This window comes from Cyclopterus lumpus, chromosome 9 (assembly GCF_009769545.1).
Source record: "Cyclopterus lumpus isolate fCycLum1 chromosome 9, fCycLum1.pri, whole genome shotgun sequence".
Lineage (NCBI taxonomy): Eukaryota > Metazoa > Chordata > Actinopteri > Perciformes > Cyclopteridae > Cyclopterus > Cyclopterus lumpus.
Genome location: NC_046974.1, coordinates 7028519 through 7045044, shown reverse-complemented (window position 1 = coordinate 7045044; position 16526 = coordinate 7028519). Strand labels below are relative to the sequence as shown.

Below are 16526 nucleotides of genomic sequence, written 5' to 3'. Positions count from 1 at the left end.
GTGGGAGTTTGCTCTGGCTGCCAGTAACTCAAGTCCTGACTTACAGATGGCAAATACTGTGACGCAGCAGCCTATAAAAACACCAGCCAGACACTGGGATCGGAACAAAAAACGGTGTATACTTGAAGAACATCGGACACGAAAATCAAAATCATTCATCTCTAATTCAAGTGCACACACACACACACACAGTAAGGGCATTTTGGCTTGTTTATGTTAAATCAGTTGTTCTTTAGCACGTGTCACAAAATATGTGTAGTATAATAATACACTTTATAAATAAATCACTTTTCAAAACAGTGTGTCATTTACATAACTTTGCCTGACTGGTCAGACCTGTTTACTTTTTAATGGATGTAGTACAAAACATCCTACTGCTCCCTGCCCTGAAATACTTATTTCTTTTCCTCAAGGTTGGGCCAAAAGAGATCAGACTCCTTCAAGCTCAGTAGAGGAAGATCATTTGGCAATAGACAGTTTAAAAAGGCCCAGTGTGCAGGATTCATGGGGATCTATTCAATTCATATTGTACAGCCACAATTCATTCATCACAAATTAGCCTCAGAGGGCTTTACAATCTGTAAAGATACGACACCCTCTGTCCCGGGACCCTCACACCGGAACAGGAAAAACTTAAACAGGGAGAAACCCTTGGGAGAGCAACAGTGGAGGATCCCTCCATCAGCGTGGACAGAAGTACAATAGATGTCCTGTGTACAGAACATAAGAGAGTTATAACACAATCAATGCTTAGGACAGCAATTTTTCATTTAATGAGAGCACTCTATTAGAGCCATCTATTAGCATAAATATCATTTTATATAAACACTAAGAATTGTTCTGTTTTATTTGATATAAAGTCCTCTTCCTCAGAGTCTATAGCAGCCCATCAGCAGCTCTAGCGAGAGCCTTTCCAGTCTGGATGCTCCTGTAGGCCACCGTAGTTCTCCAACGCGTTTGGGAACCATGGGGTGAAGGCTAGAATGCAAAAAAGTATAATAATCAATAGTCGGTCAGCAGACTTTTAGGGAAAGTTGTTAGAAAAATGTAAACTGTGTGGTGCTAAAGGTGAATTGTACAATGGTAATTAGTATTCATAGGCAACACTTAATTTTCTTAATTCAACACTTACAGGGCTATATATATATATATATATATATATATATATATATATATATATATATATATATATATATATATATATATATATATATATATATAATGAATAACAGAGACAATCTTTATCTATATTGTTAGTATCAGCTACATTAACTGGTAATTTCGAACACATTTCAAGAGGTTGCTGTTCATATTAAAAAAAGGTATAGTAAATGTCACAGGTGCTGGACCTTGAAATATCTTATTGTCTTTAACCCGTCTTTTTTTTCTCCATGCGTTACACAAATAAACTACGAGTGTTGCTTGTAATATTCGTGAGATCATTTCTCACATAAATCTCTCAAATAGTTTCTAAAATATAACTGAGATTACACATGGACGGAGATTAAAGTGTGTGCGTCGCGTTGTATTCAAACACACGATGGAATAAGAGAGTGAAAACAGTTGCTATGTGTTGGATTTGGTTACTGCGGTCGCTCAAATATGGACCGATAAAAAAGCCTCCGAATCAACAAAAAGGATGAACTATTATCGGTGCTGTGTGACAATGGTACATAAAAGGCACCGCTTTGCATGCGGGACGCAGGTGGAATGGTAGAGGTCAGTCAGTGAAACCAGGTAAAACAAACATCGCAGCTCTTTAATAGGACAATCAGCAGCTTTGTTCTTCTCTCTGCGACATGCACCCGGAGATGCAGATATGGGTTTGACGAGCTGGTTCTGGGAACGACGTCAGTTCACAATGCACCAGTGTTTTTCACTGCCGTTCGCATTTTGGGTTTTTTTTCTTGCTAAACGGGGATGTCTGTCCTTGACATACAGGTATGTGATTACAAATCGATTGATTTTTTGTATTATGTGCTAAACTACCTTTTCAAAGCATCAGTTCACGCTGATATAAAACAGATTAAAAACAACAAAAACTCTTATTGGAGAAGTTGGAACCAGCAAACTTTTCCCCTTTTTTTCCCCCTCAACGTTTATTCAATAATCAACATGGTGGCTGATCTACAACGTGCATTTCCATCTGCAGGTACCTGTTTGTGTCTGTTGGAGGATGCGTCCTGGCCGTCGTCACAATGGGCATCTACAGTTCGCTTCTCTTCACCTCCACCTTGGTCTTCATTCTGCTGGTGTGCTCTGTGGATCCCAGCTGTGTCCACATCTGGGTGTTTGGCATCCAGATGTTGTGGCAAACCTTCTGGCACCTGCTTATACAGTACAGGGAATACTACCTGCACGAGCCCGTCAGCATCAGGTACGGATCTTAAAGCAGCTCTTCAGTATGTACACTGACAGTCGAGCTTCTCCAGAGCATCCAATATAAATGACGTATTAATATATTTGAAGGCTCAGTCTGGTGATATTCTGTATTTTTCTTACAGCCAACAAATCCCTAAAAAAACCCCAGGATTTTTGCATAGAAGAAGCCATTCACGTCTTCAGTAGCGAATGGACATTAAGTGCTACTAAAAAAATGGCAATGCTTGAACTACCACATTGTTGGTTTTGGTCTTATCGTAAAAAAGTAAATACTTGGAACAATATTTGACAGAGAGCTACTGCTTAATCTTAATAAGATAACCCTCTGGATATAATGTGAATGTAGACAGATACAACATTTTAAAAAAACATTAAAAGCAACAATAACTATTTCCGTAAATGTAACCAAAAACAAAGACGTGGGTTTCCTTTTAGAATTAAATCATTCATTTCCACGCAGCTGGAAAACAGCTTTTGAATTTGACATCATATTTTCACCTCAAAAAAAGTGCAAAGTTTTGCAAGCTGCCGTTTGTGATATGATGGAAAGCTCCAGAACGGATACTAAATGGACCTCAAGGTGAGTCCGTTTTATTTTTCCACTGATGAGGACGAGTTTTCAACCCAAGTTGTTGGACGCCAACGTGCTCTTTGCTCTGGGTAAAAAAAAAAAAAAACATGAAATGCACACAAATATTTAAACACGTATTCCTCTTTCTTTGACAAAAATGACTCTTTTTGTAAGCCAATCAACTCCTCCACTTTCAGATTGTTTTTGGCCGTGTCCTGTTTGATGCTGCTCACTCAGAGAATCACCTCCGTGTCCATGGACCTCCAGGAGAAACGAGTTCATCTGACATTCAGCTCTTCGGCCAAAAGGAAGGCGTGTGTGACGCTTCTCCCCCTCCTCAGCTACCTCCTCAGCTTCACCACACTGCTCGGAGGCCCTTTGTGCTCCTACAGCCGATTCGTGTCCTCAATGGCGGGGCTCGGCCTGAACCCGCCACCGAATCCACTGGGTGCAGTCTTCTTTAAATTGATGCAGGTGTTACTGCTGGAGTTGGTACGGTACCGTCTTGTCCATTTCCTGAGCACCTATGATCCTTCCAACTCAATCCCTCTCTATGGCATCCTCTGGGTTTTGGGTCTGGCGTTGAGTTTGAGGATCCAATATTATTCTCACTGGAGGATCAGTGAATGCCTCAACAACGCAGCTGGGTTTGGCTTTTGGGCACATGCGCCGGGAGCCTCCCCAGACTGGAGCGGACTATCCGATGGAGATTTCTGGGCCATCGAAGCGTCGAGCCGCATGTCCGAGTTTTCCCGGCGATGGAACGCCACGACGGCGTCGTGGCTGCGTCGACTGGTTTACAGAAGGTGCAAACGTTTCCCGTTGTTCATGACTTTTGGCTTCTCACTGTGGTGGCACGGTTGTCATTTCGGTCACTTTGTGGGATTTTTGACCTGGGCAGCAACGGTGAAAGCAGATTATCATATACACAGATACCTGCACCCACAACCTTCATCAGTGTGGAGGAAAATATACACTTGTTTAAGCTGGATTAACACTCAAATGACGGTTGCTTGTATCGTTACAGCAGTAGAATTCAGAGATATGTCTGGTTTGAGACTTTTGTCTCTAACATACATCGGTCTGTTTCCCCTTTTCAACATAATTCTGCTCTTTATGTTATTAAAGCTCAATGCAGTTTAGTAATGTTGCTTACTGTATTGTGTTCTGCTGTCATTGCTGTTCTTAGTCCTGTTAATACTGTTTTGTTGAATTGGGAAAGATAAAAAAAAAAAGTAAGTATAAAAAAAAAAAAGAACGTGTATATTTCCAGCGTAGCAATGGGTCATTTTATTCAATGTGTCCTTTTGATACCGTCACTGAAATAAATAACCAGGTCATGTGAGCAGGTCTGTGCAGCTTTTAGCCTCCTTCATTCATTCCTGCACATATACTTCATTGCTGTGCACCCAATCGGCCTCGCACGACAAGACAGCAAGCTGAGGTAAACAGGCGACTCATGGAGTTTTAGTTTAGTTAAAATTTAGTTAAACATCAGATTTTTTTCTGAATAGTTGGTGGACAAAATGAAATCAAAACAAGCAGTAATCACGTCTTACGGTGGCCATTTGTCGGCTCCCTAGTGGTTAAAATTGCTTAATGCAACTTTGAACAAAAACAACACAATTTCACCAATAATGCATGTTTATTGTGACTACATGTTGCTGATTTTCATATTTGTTTGTGCAGCCACCAAAGGTCCACTTGGCAGCACTTGAAGATAGGTGAATTATGTCTGTCTGTACTAGGAGGTGTATTATTTCATAATTTAATCTCAACAATATCCATTAAAAAAAGCTCCATCTTCTCATAGAGCTTTGTTCAGAATTAAACGTCACCGATTGTGATATCGCAAAAATAATATTTGTTCTGCCGATCTCACTCATCTGACTGCTTCCTCGTTTTGCGTCAAAGTCTCTCGTCTTTCTTTCCACAAATTGCCGGCAACAATGCCCAAAAGTAACAACAGTCCAAGGTTTCTGTTTGAGGAAAATTTCTTCCAGCAGTCCTCTGGTTTGTTAATGTCCAGTGTGTAAATCTAAGAAAGAGAGGAGAGTAAATATCAATCTTTAATGGAATATCACCCGTCTTTGGTTAGACTCACAACCACTCAAAAAAGATGAACTTTAATAACATCTCGGTGTGGAATGAAACTGCACTCTACGTACTGGAATAAGCAACCCTCTGGCAGAGAGCCCTCAGGCTACACCGTACAACACCATGTTCCTCACCTGATGCGTGAGGTGAACGGCCACCGTGGCCAGTACTGCATAGTAAGGGAGAGTCTGCTCAGCGTTGACTCCCGTCACGACCAGTCCGGACATCATGGCCACCGTGAAGCCGCTGAGCCACGGTTTGGTTTGCTCATGGAACCTCAGCGCAGTAGATTTCACGCCGACCTTGACGTCGTCCTCCTTATCCTGATTATCGAAGAGAGAACAGATGCAGCCCCGTCTCGATCAATACCATCCCACTTGAAAAAGTGAGACATTGAGGTTATAAATGAGGTTTGCATCTGTCGTTTAAAGACGAGAGAACAATTTCTTCCATTTCTTTCTGCTAAATGTGAGCGCTTGAACATTTCACCGCCAGTGCTTTCTATAAAATATAAAAGTAAGAGCTGCAGAGCTCCATCCATACTTCACCTGATGTGCATAAATTGTGTCATATATCATCGTCCACATCACTCCCGAGAAATACAGCGGGAGGCACACGGACCAATCACAGAAGCCCTTGACAGCGGACCAGCCGATCAGCGCTCCCCAGTTAAAAGTGAGGCCTACACAGAAGTTATGAAAAACACATGAGACCAACTGAGGGAAATTATTTGCAGGCCGCATTGACACCAAAATCAGTTGTTGCGGCGATTAGTTCACTTAAAATCAATCAACTTTTTGCCAAAAAGGCACACTAGCCACATTCAAGAAGGCATGATTTGGTGTGAATGCAGCCTTGGTTTTAGATGTAGAATCTTATACAGTACATACCCAACACCAACTGTGGCCAATAAGTAATCCTCTTCATCAGCGGGTAGGAGATGACCAGAGCTAATGAGGCAGCACCCAGAGCTATGCTGTAGAGATCATTATGAAAACTGAGTCAAACAATGTTCAGGCTTCAGGCCGCATTGTTAAAAAAAATATATGACTTGCTCTTGCACATTAACACACAGCATCTATAAAAAAAAAAAAAAGGGAGAAGAGTTTGTTCCCGTGTTTGTTTAAGGACAAATATGAGCATTGAAGTATGTTTTGCTTGCTGTAGTCATTAAATATGCTTCCAGTGACGGGAAACTTGGAAACTTCAACCAACCAATCTATATACAAATCTATTGAAGTCCACAAGAAGTCCAAAGACAGTGATTTTTGTCTATGTTTCTTTAATGTTCCTGAACCGATCCCTATACATGGAGACCACTGGGTACCTGTAATAGTTGAGACACAAGAGAACCCCGAGTCCCAGTGAAAGCTGCCCCCCTAAGAAGGCCAGCGCCTGCATCTGAGAAATCTCTCCTGATGCGATGGGTCGAGTTGCCGTCCTGGCCACCTGCACAAAAACATTAAACAATTTCAATAAGTGAGTGCAGAAATCATATTAGGAATGTAAACATCTTGCTGTCATTTAGTTGTAAGGAGGAGGGTCCTTTGCTGCGGCGATGTGAGTGATGGTGATGCAGACATCCAAATAACGGGATCTAATTGGGTAGTATGGCTTTAAAAACATATATATGCATGACACAAAAAATAAATAAAGAAGACACATTATCAAAACCTGCAGAAAATGCATTGCTAAGGACATATCGAGTAAATAAAAGAAAATGTAGCTGATGGCATAACATAAAAGCTAAGCCGCTTGGGAGTTTGACCAAAAGTCACCCGTTTATCTCAGCTAATGTGTAAATGGCTATATATTAGTTTCATATACCATTTTGTCAAAGTCTTTATCCCACATGTCATTGATGGTGCAGCCCGCTCCCCTCATCAGCAGGGCACCCGCAGCAAACAGGGCGAGCATGTCCAGATGTGGGAGGCATCCGGGGTCGGCAGCCAGAGCGATGCTCCATGTAGACGGGAGGTAGAGCAGCCATGTCCCTGCAATACAACACAAACGCCTGTCACTATGATTAATACATCTAATCCAAAAGAAATGTGTTTGTTGTGATACACTCAAGTGAACTAAACGAGAGATTAGCATTTGAGAACAAGCAAGAAACCTGGACTTATGTTGAGGACCCCTTAAACAAGACGTTTTATAGCTTGCATGGTGCTGCCAAAACAAGACAGGGTTGGTTAACGGTGGCTGTGTGCACAGAACATCACACGTTGAGTTATAGACGCAGATATAAAAGTGTGGATGCATTCATATGGTCTTTTAAAGCTGATACAAATATATTTCATAGCACATACCACCTTTAATATAAACTTTTGGAAATGTTCTCGGTATCAAAGTTCATCTTTTTAGTCATTGTGTGTTTTCTAATACACAATTATAGTCTTTAAAAGTTGTTATTACACAACTGGGTGAATTACTCAAAGAAATGTTTCAGGCAGCTGCACTAAAATAATGCCAATATTTATAGTTATATACATGATGTTATAAACATAAACAGATAGATGTGCTAAAAAAGAAATTATAATAATGTATGTACCCACCAATAGGTTTGTCCAGCCTCATCAACCGGAGGTACGGCTGGACAGAAGCGGGTGCTGAGTTCACGACTGCGGCAGCTGATAAACCGAATGACCTTCTCCCATATTCACGTGGTCTGATTGACGGGAGGGAAACACTCTGGCCGTAAAGTCCTCTCGTCAACACACGGGAATCCGAGTGGAGACTCGCATCTCTAGTCCTCCCTCCTCCTGCGTGAAGGAAGACGTTCGACGGGGAGTAATGACACGGGCCCAGAGCTCCGGGATGAATCCTCCTCAGGGTATTCAGAGTTAACCGGCTGGTCAGCTTGGCTGAGAACATGGTGCTGAGGTTGGATTAATGCCAGCTAATGTCCCCCCACCCCTAAAACACACACACAATGGCTTTTTCACAAAGGAGGACTGACTTGCTGCAACAGGCATTTCTTTTGTGTCAGAGTGAATCAGCTGTTCATGTTGCCTCTTTAGCCGTGTAGCCACATCATTAAGAAATGTAACAGTCTTCCTGGTTATATTAGCTGTTGCTAATAAAAGGTAAGTTAGCTTTTTAGTAGATAAACTCAATACTGACGTTATAAGCCAGCATCAAGGTGGCAAGGAGGAGGATTCAAGAGAGACCTCAACACCAACAACACTAAAGATGTGTGGCAGGCCATCCAGAATGTCACCAGCAGGAGCCCCGACATCCCAGCCCGCCTGGACCCTCACCAGTTTGCATCCAGAGCCAGCAGATCCACAGAGGATGCCGTCTTCACCGCCCTCAACTCAGCTATCACACATCTGGAAAATACAACCAAAAAAAACACACCTAAGTCAGAGTGCTGATTTACCCTGAACGCCCCTCAATGAAACTGATGGGTACATTTAGCCATCTGGACATGGGTACCACACCGTGCTACTGGTTATTGGACCCCAGGCAGCCAAACTCCTTCACACACCTTCATACTCTAGTGTTTATTAACACCAGAGCTCCTTCTTGTTCACACGCGGCTACGAATTTTTTGATTTTAGAAAGGAGGTGAAGACACCTCAAGTAAACAGTGTTAAAGTGTTTTAGGTTCCTGGGAATCACAAACAAACTGGCATGGATTAAAAAACTATTAAAAGACATTAACGTTACCCACCTGACTGCTCCACCTTGAACATGTGTGTTAGCCACGCGCCCAATGTGCCGCTCACTCCAAGTTACCAACGTTGACTCGTCGTAAACACAATAAAATGTGCAATACCGGAGAAACGTACAACTGTAGGTTACATGAGAGAAACATTCAATAAAAATAACGGAGACTAACAATGACACAGGTGAGCTTTTACTTCTTCTTCTTCTTCTACTTCTTTTTCGTCTTCTTCTTCTTCTTCTTCTTTAAGGCAGTTGGCATCCAGTGTATTGGTGCATTAGCGCCCCCTTCTGCTCCGGAGTGTGGATCAGCCAATAGACTCACAATCTTTCCCCCCAAAACTAAACTAAAAATAATAAATAAATAATACCACATTAACCTATATTTTATCCTCCATGTTTTACAGGCCTATACAATATTAGCCTCCGAGAAGCACCTTTGTACCATATCCCTGCATGTCCATCATGTCCTATCCTCTCTCCCCTTTTTGCCACATTTGCTTGATTTTTCCCCAAAATTATACACTTGACCTCTGCTTTACTGGTACTAATTTGCATATCCAAGTTTCTTTTTAACACGGTGTACTGTGAGCATTAAAATCAGCACACCATACTACTTTATGTCTGTGTTGTCCTTGTATTGAGCAACAACAACACAATATTTCGTAGGCTATCCAAATCCAACCTTTTGCATGGATTGTAGCCGTTAATTATAACAACCTGCTCTCCTCTTACCCCCACTATATATTCATGACTGTCTCCTTTTTCCAGTAGCTTTTTATGGAATATCGTGTTGGATTAAAAACTCCTCCTACTGACCACCATCTTTACTTATCACTGAATATCCATCTATCAAAAAATCTAGTTTCCTGTATACATATATATCCTATATATCCTGTATACATCTGGATTTACAGACACATTGTGGCCAGTAAGCTCATTGAGTAGAAGTATTACCATTATCAGTATTAAACTGCATGGTGCTTCCTGTCTTAGTGAGGCTCTTCCTCATTTCTTCCCATGTCAGTCCCACTAATCCTAAATGGTTCATTGTTGCTTTGACATTCAGATTTTTTTTTTTTTTACTTTAGTCATGCAGAAGTGCTGCAATGATTGTTAGTGAATCCCTTTTGTCCCCATATATCCTGTACTTTGTTTGTTGTCGCTCCAGACCCCCGTTGCTCTTTGAATCCTGGTGACAGTGTTCTCTACTTAAGAAGTCACAGAACAGACACGTTATCCGAAACGTTGCATTTGGTTTAGAAACTCACGCTACGATAACTTACAAGTTAAGTATAGTATACTATTGTATAGCTTGAATTAATAACTCACTACCATCTTTAAATGACTTATTTAATTAAAAGTATTAGTACTATGATGTACAATGTCTTGAAGAGACATTTGTACTTGTGTTATTATTTATTTTTGCATCATTTATGCTGAATATTTGGATAATACTTATTATTGATGTATAAATATGAAAGTAGTATTATGAAATTGCAGCTGTGAGGTGGATTTTTTACTAGTCTATAATGTTCATCTTCAAAAAAGGTACATGTTGTGGAGCAAAATGTTAAAGTATCATGAAGCACAGCATGGAAATAAAGTACAAGTAGCCTACTTCAAAGGCTTTAATTATAACAATAATAATAATTTGTTTTCACACACACACACACACACAGAGTTGTTGACTAGCTCGTTTATTCTTTTTTTAAAAGGCAAGAAAATATAATCTCCACATGTTTAAAGTAAGCTAAAATAAAATGTTGCTTTGTAAAATATAACATCTGAGTGCTTGATAAAATATTCCATTAAAAAAATGATATCTATTAACATAAACATTATTTGTAAACCACTCTAACCCATACATTTCGCATTGTGATCAGTTCTAGATATGCACATTAAAAAGGCAATACGCTTGTACAAACATCTCTTGGTTTTGGCATGTGCATCATCTTCTTGCATTATTTTGTTCCATGTGATGATGCTTTGCAAACAGTGCACAAAGTATACATCTTATTATTATTATTTGTGCCAAAGTAAGACACCAGTGCTAGTTTAACCAGCAGATGTAAACATCATAACATTCACATGAGCTATAAAATGTCTCTCCAAGCAGAGGCTCAGTCCAGAGTGTGTGTCTCTCACTCCTCCTTCAGACTTCTGGCTGTCCTCAGGAGAGCCAGAGGAATAAGAAAAGAGGCTGATGTGAGAAGAAAACAGATCTGAGCTCCAGCTATCCAGTAAACTGTGAAGAGAGAAAACTAAATTTTTACAAAGCAAGATTATTTATACACTGTACACCATTCTGTAAAAACTGTCACCATGCCCAGTTTCCATGCAATTTAGAAAAATGCTTTTTAAAAAAAATGCTTATTTGAAAAATGCATTTTCTTTTTGGAAAGATGTTTATTTGAAAAATGCATTAAAAAAATAATGCTTACTTGAAAAATGCAGTTTTGAAAAAATGCTTATTTGAAAAAATGCATTTCTTTTGTAAAATGCTTATTTGAAAAATGCATTTTCTTTTTGGAAAAATTGCTTATTTGAAAAATGCATTCGAAAAAAAGGTTTTTGGAAAAACGAAATATTTGAAAAATGCTCTTTTGAAAAATGCTTTTAAAAAAAATGCTTATTTGATGCTATTACTGCCATTTGGCTTCCTTACCGGAGGATGACACAACTGGTCCCAGTGCTCTGGCCAGGGCGCCCAAACTACGCAGAATTCCCATCACTGTGCCCTTCTGATTGGCCGACCCTGAAGGAATATCCACAGTCGATAATCAGCAACAACATACACATTCTAATCTAATCAAAATGGGTTGTGAATTTCCATGAACATGAACTAATAAAGAAGCTCACCGTGGTCAGAAACAAGCGTCGACAGGCATGGAACTACTATTGCAGCCGCTGTGACAAAATATAATAAATTATAAATGAGATCAAACACACAACACATTGCTTTTAACATCAATAAATACATCCACTAGATGTAGCTATATGTCCTGTTTTACTATTGTATGCATTGTCTATGGATATTATCCTGCTTCCTGTGTGATTAGTTGTATGTTTTATTTTTTGATTTAACCTTTATTCAATCAGGAAGCAATGGCTGCCAAAATGTCTGCATAATTAACACAGATACACAAACAAACAAAAAACAAATACATACATAACGCATATATTAAAATCATGTTTTGCTATTTTGCCTTCGGCCATTGTTTTATATTGTTTTATTTTATCTTTAATTATTCCAGATTTCACACATTTTTCTCCACAAAGATCAATTACCTTACCAGATCATTTATGCAAGGATCATTATTTTTCTTCTTTTAAGTTTTACAATATCCCATTTTCAGTGCATTTCCATTTACTCTAATGGACTCATATGCATCAGCTCTGGGAGTTATTCATCCCCTTGATAAGGGGGTATTTTGTAAAACAACATTTGTAGTACTCAGGATACAATTTGTACTGTTGATACTAAAAATTCCAGAGGGGACATACAATATAAAATGAGCTCACCAAATGCGTATAACGCCAAGCCAGCGTAAAGCATCGTTATATTCCACGAGAGCCCGATGAGAATAAACGCTGGGATCAATGTTATGATTGCCTAAAAAAATTAAAAAGAGAGAGAAATGTGGTTATTTAAGAAAACAAGTGTGCAGTGGTGCTTCATGTCTTTTTCAGCATAAAGTCCATATTTTCGTGACGTAAACAGAAGATGCTCCTACCACTCTAACAGCCCTGATATGCTGCCCGGGTTTGATCCTGCGAGCATAACCTCCCTGGATCAAAGCCATGATGACGCCAATGAAGAAGAACATCTTTCCCTGCTGCATACTAGTGAGAGGCAAAAGCTCGTCAAAAATCAAAGGGTTGCTGCTCGGGTGTGTTTAACGTTAACTGACAGAGTACCCGGCTTTATCTTTGAGTTCATACCTCGTAAAGTGGAAGCGTTGGTGAGTCAGAAAGCTCAGCGTGAACTCCAGACCGGAGAACAGGAAGAGGTAGCAGAAATAGACCAGGCCCAACACTTGAAGCCTCTGCATTCCTGTAAAGACATTTCAAACCTTTTATCCATCAGCGTTCATTCATGCGTCACACTGGGTCAAATGGCTGAAAGGCGTTCGGTATGTGCAGTACCCACTTTCTTTTGGAGGTGGGTCTTTTGTCCTGGTGACAGCTGAAAAATGGAACAGAGATAATGGGTTCAGGAGGTCCCTGGAGTCCCCGAACCCCGAAGATGAAGCCTGGGAGAAAAAAAATAAATGAAAATGATCTCTAAAAGAGAATAATGTTGTTGTGAGAAAAAGAAACTTTTCAGCCACCAAAGAAAATTAAACTGGTATTTAACTTTACCACCGAGTGAAAACAATAACCAGTGTTCTTACATATACCAACCAGTGTGTAGTGATGATGTTTTAACCTTTCGTTAGTGTGAAATTAATATTGTATGTTTTGCTGTCACTTGATCTGCATTATATTTTATGTGAGCATGCCAGTTGGGTCTTTATACACATACTGTATATACCTACAGACTTCTTATATTTGTTGTTTTGTTTTACATATTTATATTATGTGTTTTTAAGCCCATATTAAACTCACACAGGTGGGGGCATGTATAGACTGCACTTGATTGACAGCTCCCTCACTCTTTTGTTTGCTTTATGGTACTTGTTATGACAGCACAATGTCCTTGTGAAACCACAAGAAGCCGATTAATTTAAATAGACAGCTTTAGAGTTGCTAGCTGGTGTATTATGTTACCTCCTCTTTCAAGCCTTCATGCTAAGCTAAGCTAACTGGCTGAAGCTTCAGACATTATAGAGCGGTACCAAACTTCTCATCTGAATCTCGTACAAGCTGCACAAAAAAAATAAAATAAAATAAATCTGCCGCTTGAGTAAACCTGCAAGTGATTCAGTTTGTCAGTTGGCAAGTGTGAATGTTTCCATCGCCAACCTTGACGTCCTTTGTGAGCGTCTCTGGCATTACGACCCAGATGAAGAGCAGGTCCGCGACGCTGAAGGCCAAGGCGAGCAGAGCCGGAGTTTGGTAGAAGACGCTCCCCGTTGTTCTGGAGCTCAGGGCAAAGTAGGCACCCATCAGAGGTCCCACCGTGAAGCCGAGGGAGAAGGCGATGCCGATCATAGCCTGGTCGTAGTGAAAGTGAAGTTAGATTCTAGGACATTTTGGTATGCAATATGTTAGCAATGCATTTCCCGTCATGGCCAAAGAACGTATGTGCCTACCATTCCTCGGTTCCGTGCTTTTGGGCAAGGCAAGTCGGCCACGATGGCAGTGCAGAGGCTGACGTTGCCCTTACAAATGCCCCCGATGACCCGAAACAAAAGGAACATGCTGAAGCTCCGGGAAACGGCCCAGACCGCGTAGGAGGACATCAGCCCCAACTGGAACACAAGATGAGACCCCGAATGAATCGGGGGCCGATGGCTTCATATTCAGAAGTGGAGCGTGCCAAGTGAGTGAGTCTAGTGGCTTCCAATGTGAAAAGATACTGACGTTTATATTGTAAATGTCATACATTAAATACATTTTTTTATTTATCTTTTTTTAAACGTAGTGCTGATATGGCATTTTACTCACTGTGGTGAGAATGAGCAAAGGCCGTCTGCCGTATCGGTCCGACAGAGCCCCGGTTACAGGCGACGACAGGAACTGCAGCAGAGAGAACAACGACCCGATCAGACCTGAAAAAGGCAAATTAAGGAGCACACGAATGCATCATTACATTTTTTGAATTAGTCATGAACAGTAGAGCTCCACAAAAGTTGTATTGAATATGAAATCAATCCAGTATACCTCCAAACAGGACACTGTTGTATTTCTTTTCCATAGGAATCCCGACGCCCTCCCTGAACCAGTCCACAACACTCTGTAGAGACTGGTACACGCCATCCTGTCCAACAACACAAAGCACAGAAGATACACAACATGACAAACGCACGATACAAACACTACTAAATATGTCTATGCAGAATGAGTCGGCATGCAGACTGAGAGACAGACAGCGCATGACGGCTAATCTAATCACTGATGAGTTGGTTATGGTTTTTAATGGAACAGGGCCTCCATTGTTCAACAGAGCATCATATTCTGCACATTGTCTGTCCAAAACACGGCATGATTCATATTATACATCAAAAGATTCTGCTCATATTCTGGCACCCATATGTTCCAAACCAGCCTGATTCAACTGCTGAAAATATTGTTACACGTGATCATGATTTATCTTAATTTTAACATGCAATCAAATGCAACTTAAATAGGACGTACTGCTGGTTGAATCATCCAAAACTGATTGCTTTAATAAAAAGAAAATGACTCAACGAACCCCTGTTTGTGCATAATGGTCCAAAATAGAGGGAAGTAGAGGTAGAATCAGTGTAAATCCCAGCAGGTCCAACAGCAGTGTGATAAACACAATGTTGATGACCTTCGATGAAAAGGAGCTTCCATCCTCCGCAGCTTTGTTTACGGCTGACATTCCTCGGACTAAATATGGCGTCTCTTCTGTTCCTGTTCGTACGTAAAACACATACAGTACATGTTAGAAAAAGACTAATTAACCCTTAGGAAAGTATAACACTTAAAACAAACAGCTTATTTTTACAGGTCTGTAATTTCCAAATAACTTTCTTGAGAGTTTCCTGGAAATAAATGAGTCATATGGGACTAATTACAAGGCATTTAAGGACAACATTCAGACAGCTAGTATTTGTACATTTCCTTGTTATTAATGAATTATTCTTAACTTTTTCCTGAATATATGTCGTATGCTGGATTGTAGATTATATGCATGTTCAGATGGCCTGCTGCTGCATACTGTGGGTTACATTTCTAATACATGAATAACTTGAATTAACTCGGCGTGTCTGTTTAATTAGTGATACACATTACAGTAATTACCAGGAAAACTTCCTATGATTTGCAGATACATTTCATTCATTTTCTATCAAATGAGTCTATAGGAAAACTGTAAAATAAAGCATTAATACAGAGTTCTTTATCTGTATATTATTGAGCAGAACCTTTCACAAAAATGTAGTTGTTTACATCCACGTGGGCTTATAGTTAAACACCGTGTAAACATGAACATTTTTGACTCTGGAATGCTATAAGTAAACAAATAGAGGTTTACAAAAGTAGATGTATGCCAGTAAAGTTGCAATCAACTGGTCTCCATTAACTACTTCCCGTAAAGTCATCAGGAAAGACGAGAAGAAAAGGTGTTGCTCAAGGAGGAAGGAGGAAACAACTGTAACGCACAGTCAGATCAAAGTTGATCCAGGTCTGTATGACCATGTCAACTCCTCAGTAAACGCATGAAAACAACTTTTAAATGGAATTAGTCCGAGATATGTGACTCTAATAACTAACAACACATTGCCTGCCAATAGTTGCCTCAGCCCGGCATGACATGGATCAAGTGAGGCTGACCGATACCGATGAGCATCACCTCGTCTCAGCCGCTGCAACGTTATAATGTAACCAGAACCTCTGTGCTCACCGGATCCCAAGACTGGTCCCCTGAACCCGAACAGATCCCACGGAGGACTTACCGGAGTCTAGCAGGTCTACCTCTCTCTCTCTCTCATCGGTCCATTATTATAGGTCCGCACCAGGAAGCGGTGTCTCCTTACGCTTGGATGACAAGGATGTCGCAACCAACCCAACGCCGCGCAGACGAAAATGCTGCCTTCAAGTGCTCATCGTAAACTCGTATTTCCGCGTTCCACAGCCAATTACGATGTGTTGGCTGCCCCATATGTGACCTCGG

General features: G+C 40.5%; 3 protein-coding genes across 6 annotated transcripts; 1 reads left to right on the top strand and 2 right to left on the bottom strand.

The window, feature by feature from the left end:
• The first annotated feature begins 966 nt into the window (after nt 1-966).
• On the top strand, nt 967-4096 carry mboat4 (membrane bound O-acyltransferase domain containing 4). The gene is made up of 3 exons (XM_034540765.1): nt 967-971; nt 2153-2377; nt 3151-4096. Exons 1-3 carry the CDS (start codon nt 967-969, stop codon nt 4094-4096), a joined length of 1176 nt encoding a protein of 391 aa, XP_034396656.1.
• Nucleotides 4097-4219: 123 nt separating this feature from the next.
• On the bottom strand, nt 4220-8947 carry coq2 (coenzyme Q2 4-hydroxybenzoate polyprenyltransferase). 3 transcript variants are annotated; one of them, XM_034542612.1, is made up of 9 exons: nt 8727-8947; nt 8311-8382; nt 7606-7966; nt 6878-7044; nt 6378-6499; nt 5941-6026; nt 5599-5732; nt 5185-5373; nt 4220-4991 (listed from the first exon to the last, which is right to left on the bottom strand). In XM_034542612.1, exons 3-9 carry the CDS (start codon nt 7922-7924, stop codon nt 4836-4838), a joined length of 1173 nt encoding a protein of 390 aa, XP_034398503.1. In that variant the 5' UTR covers nt 7925-7966; nt 8311-8382; nt 8727-8947; the 3' UTR covers nt 4220-4835. The 3 variants fall into 3 exon arrangements, with proteins under 3 accessions (XP_034398503.1, XP_034398504.1, XP_034398505.1); XM_034542613.1 differs by having other exon boundaries at nt 8311-8371; nt 8727-8941; XM_034542614.1 differs by lacking the exons at nt 8311-8382; nt 8727-8947 and adding an exon at nt 8174-8304.
• A 1447-nt stretch (nt 8948-10394) lies between these two features.
• Nucleotides 10395-16437, bottom strand: mfsd10 (major facilitator superfamily domain containing 10). Of its 2 annotated transcripts, none has more exons than XM_034542662.1 (13): nt 16309-16437; nt 15081-15265; nt 14549-14645; nt 14333-14436; nt 13978-14136; nt 13688-13879; nt 12873-12975; nt 12665-12776; nt 12457-12565; nt 12245-12335; nt 11582-11629; nt 11388-11477; nt 10395-10967 (listed from the first exon to the last, which is right to left on the bottom strand). In XM_034542662.1, the coding sequence occupies exons 2-13, from the start codon at nt 15231-15233 to the stop codon at nt 10864-10866; spliced, it is 1362 nt and encodes a 453-aa protein (XP_034398553.1). In that variant the 5' UTR covers nt 15234-15265; nt 16309-16437; the 3' UTR covers nt 10395-10863. The 2 variants fall into 2 exon arrangements, with proteins under 2 accessions (XP_034398553.1, XP_034398554.1); XM_034542663.1 differs by having other exon boundaries at nt 16257-16432.
• Between the last annotated feature and the right edge of the window lie 89 nt (nt 16438-16526).

Bases quoted from the DNA above. Each gene is read 5' to 3' on its own strand.
- coq2 (XM_034542612.1), bottom strand. From the start codon at position 7,924: ATGTTCTCAGCCAAGCTGACCAGCCGGTTAACTCTGAATACCCTGAGG. The intron at 6,027-6,377 runs GTACCCAGTGGT...TGATCTCTACAG, and splicing joins TTGTGTCTCAACTATTACAG to CATAGCTCTGGGTGCTGCCT. The intron at 4,992-5,184 runs GTGAGGAACATG...TCTCTTTCTTAG, and splicing joins CCGTTCACCTCACGCATCAG to ATTTACACACTGGACATTAA.
- mboat4 (XM_034540765.1), top strand. The intron at 2,378-3,150 runs GTACGGATCTTA...CTCCACTTTCAG, and splicing joins CACGAGCCCGTCAGCATCAG to ATTGTTTTTGGCCGTGTCCT.
- mfsd10 (XM_034542662.1), bottom strand. From the start codon at position 15,233: ATGTCAGCCGTAAACAAAGCTGCGGAGGATGGAAGCTCCTTTTCATCG. The intron at 14,437-14,548 runs GTATACTGGATT...TGCCTTTTTCAG, and splicing joins CAACAGTGTCCTGTTTGGAG to GTCTGATCGGGTCGTTGTTC. The intron at 12,976-13,687 runs GTTGGCGATGGA...TTTTTCTCCCAG, and splicing joins CGCTCACAAAGGACGTCAAG to GCTTCATCTTCGGGGTTCGG.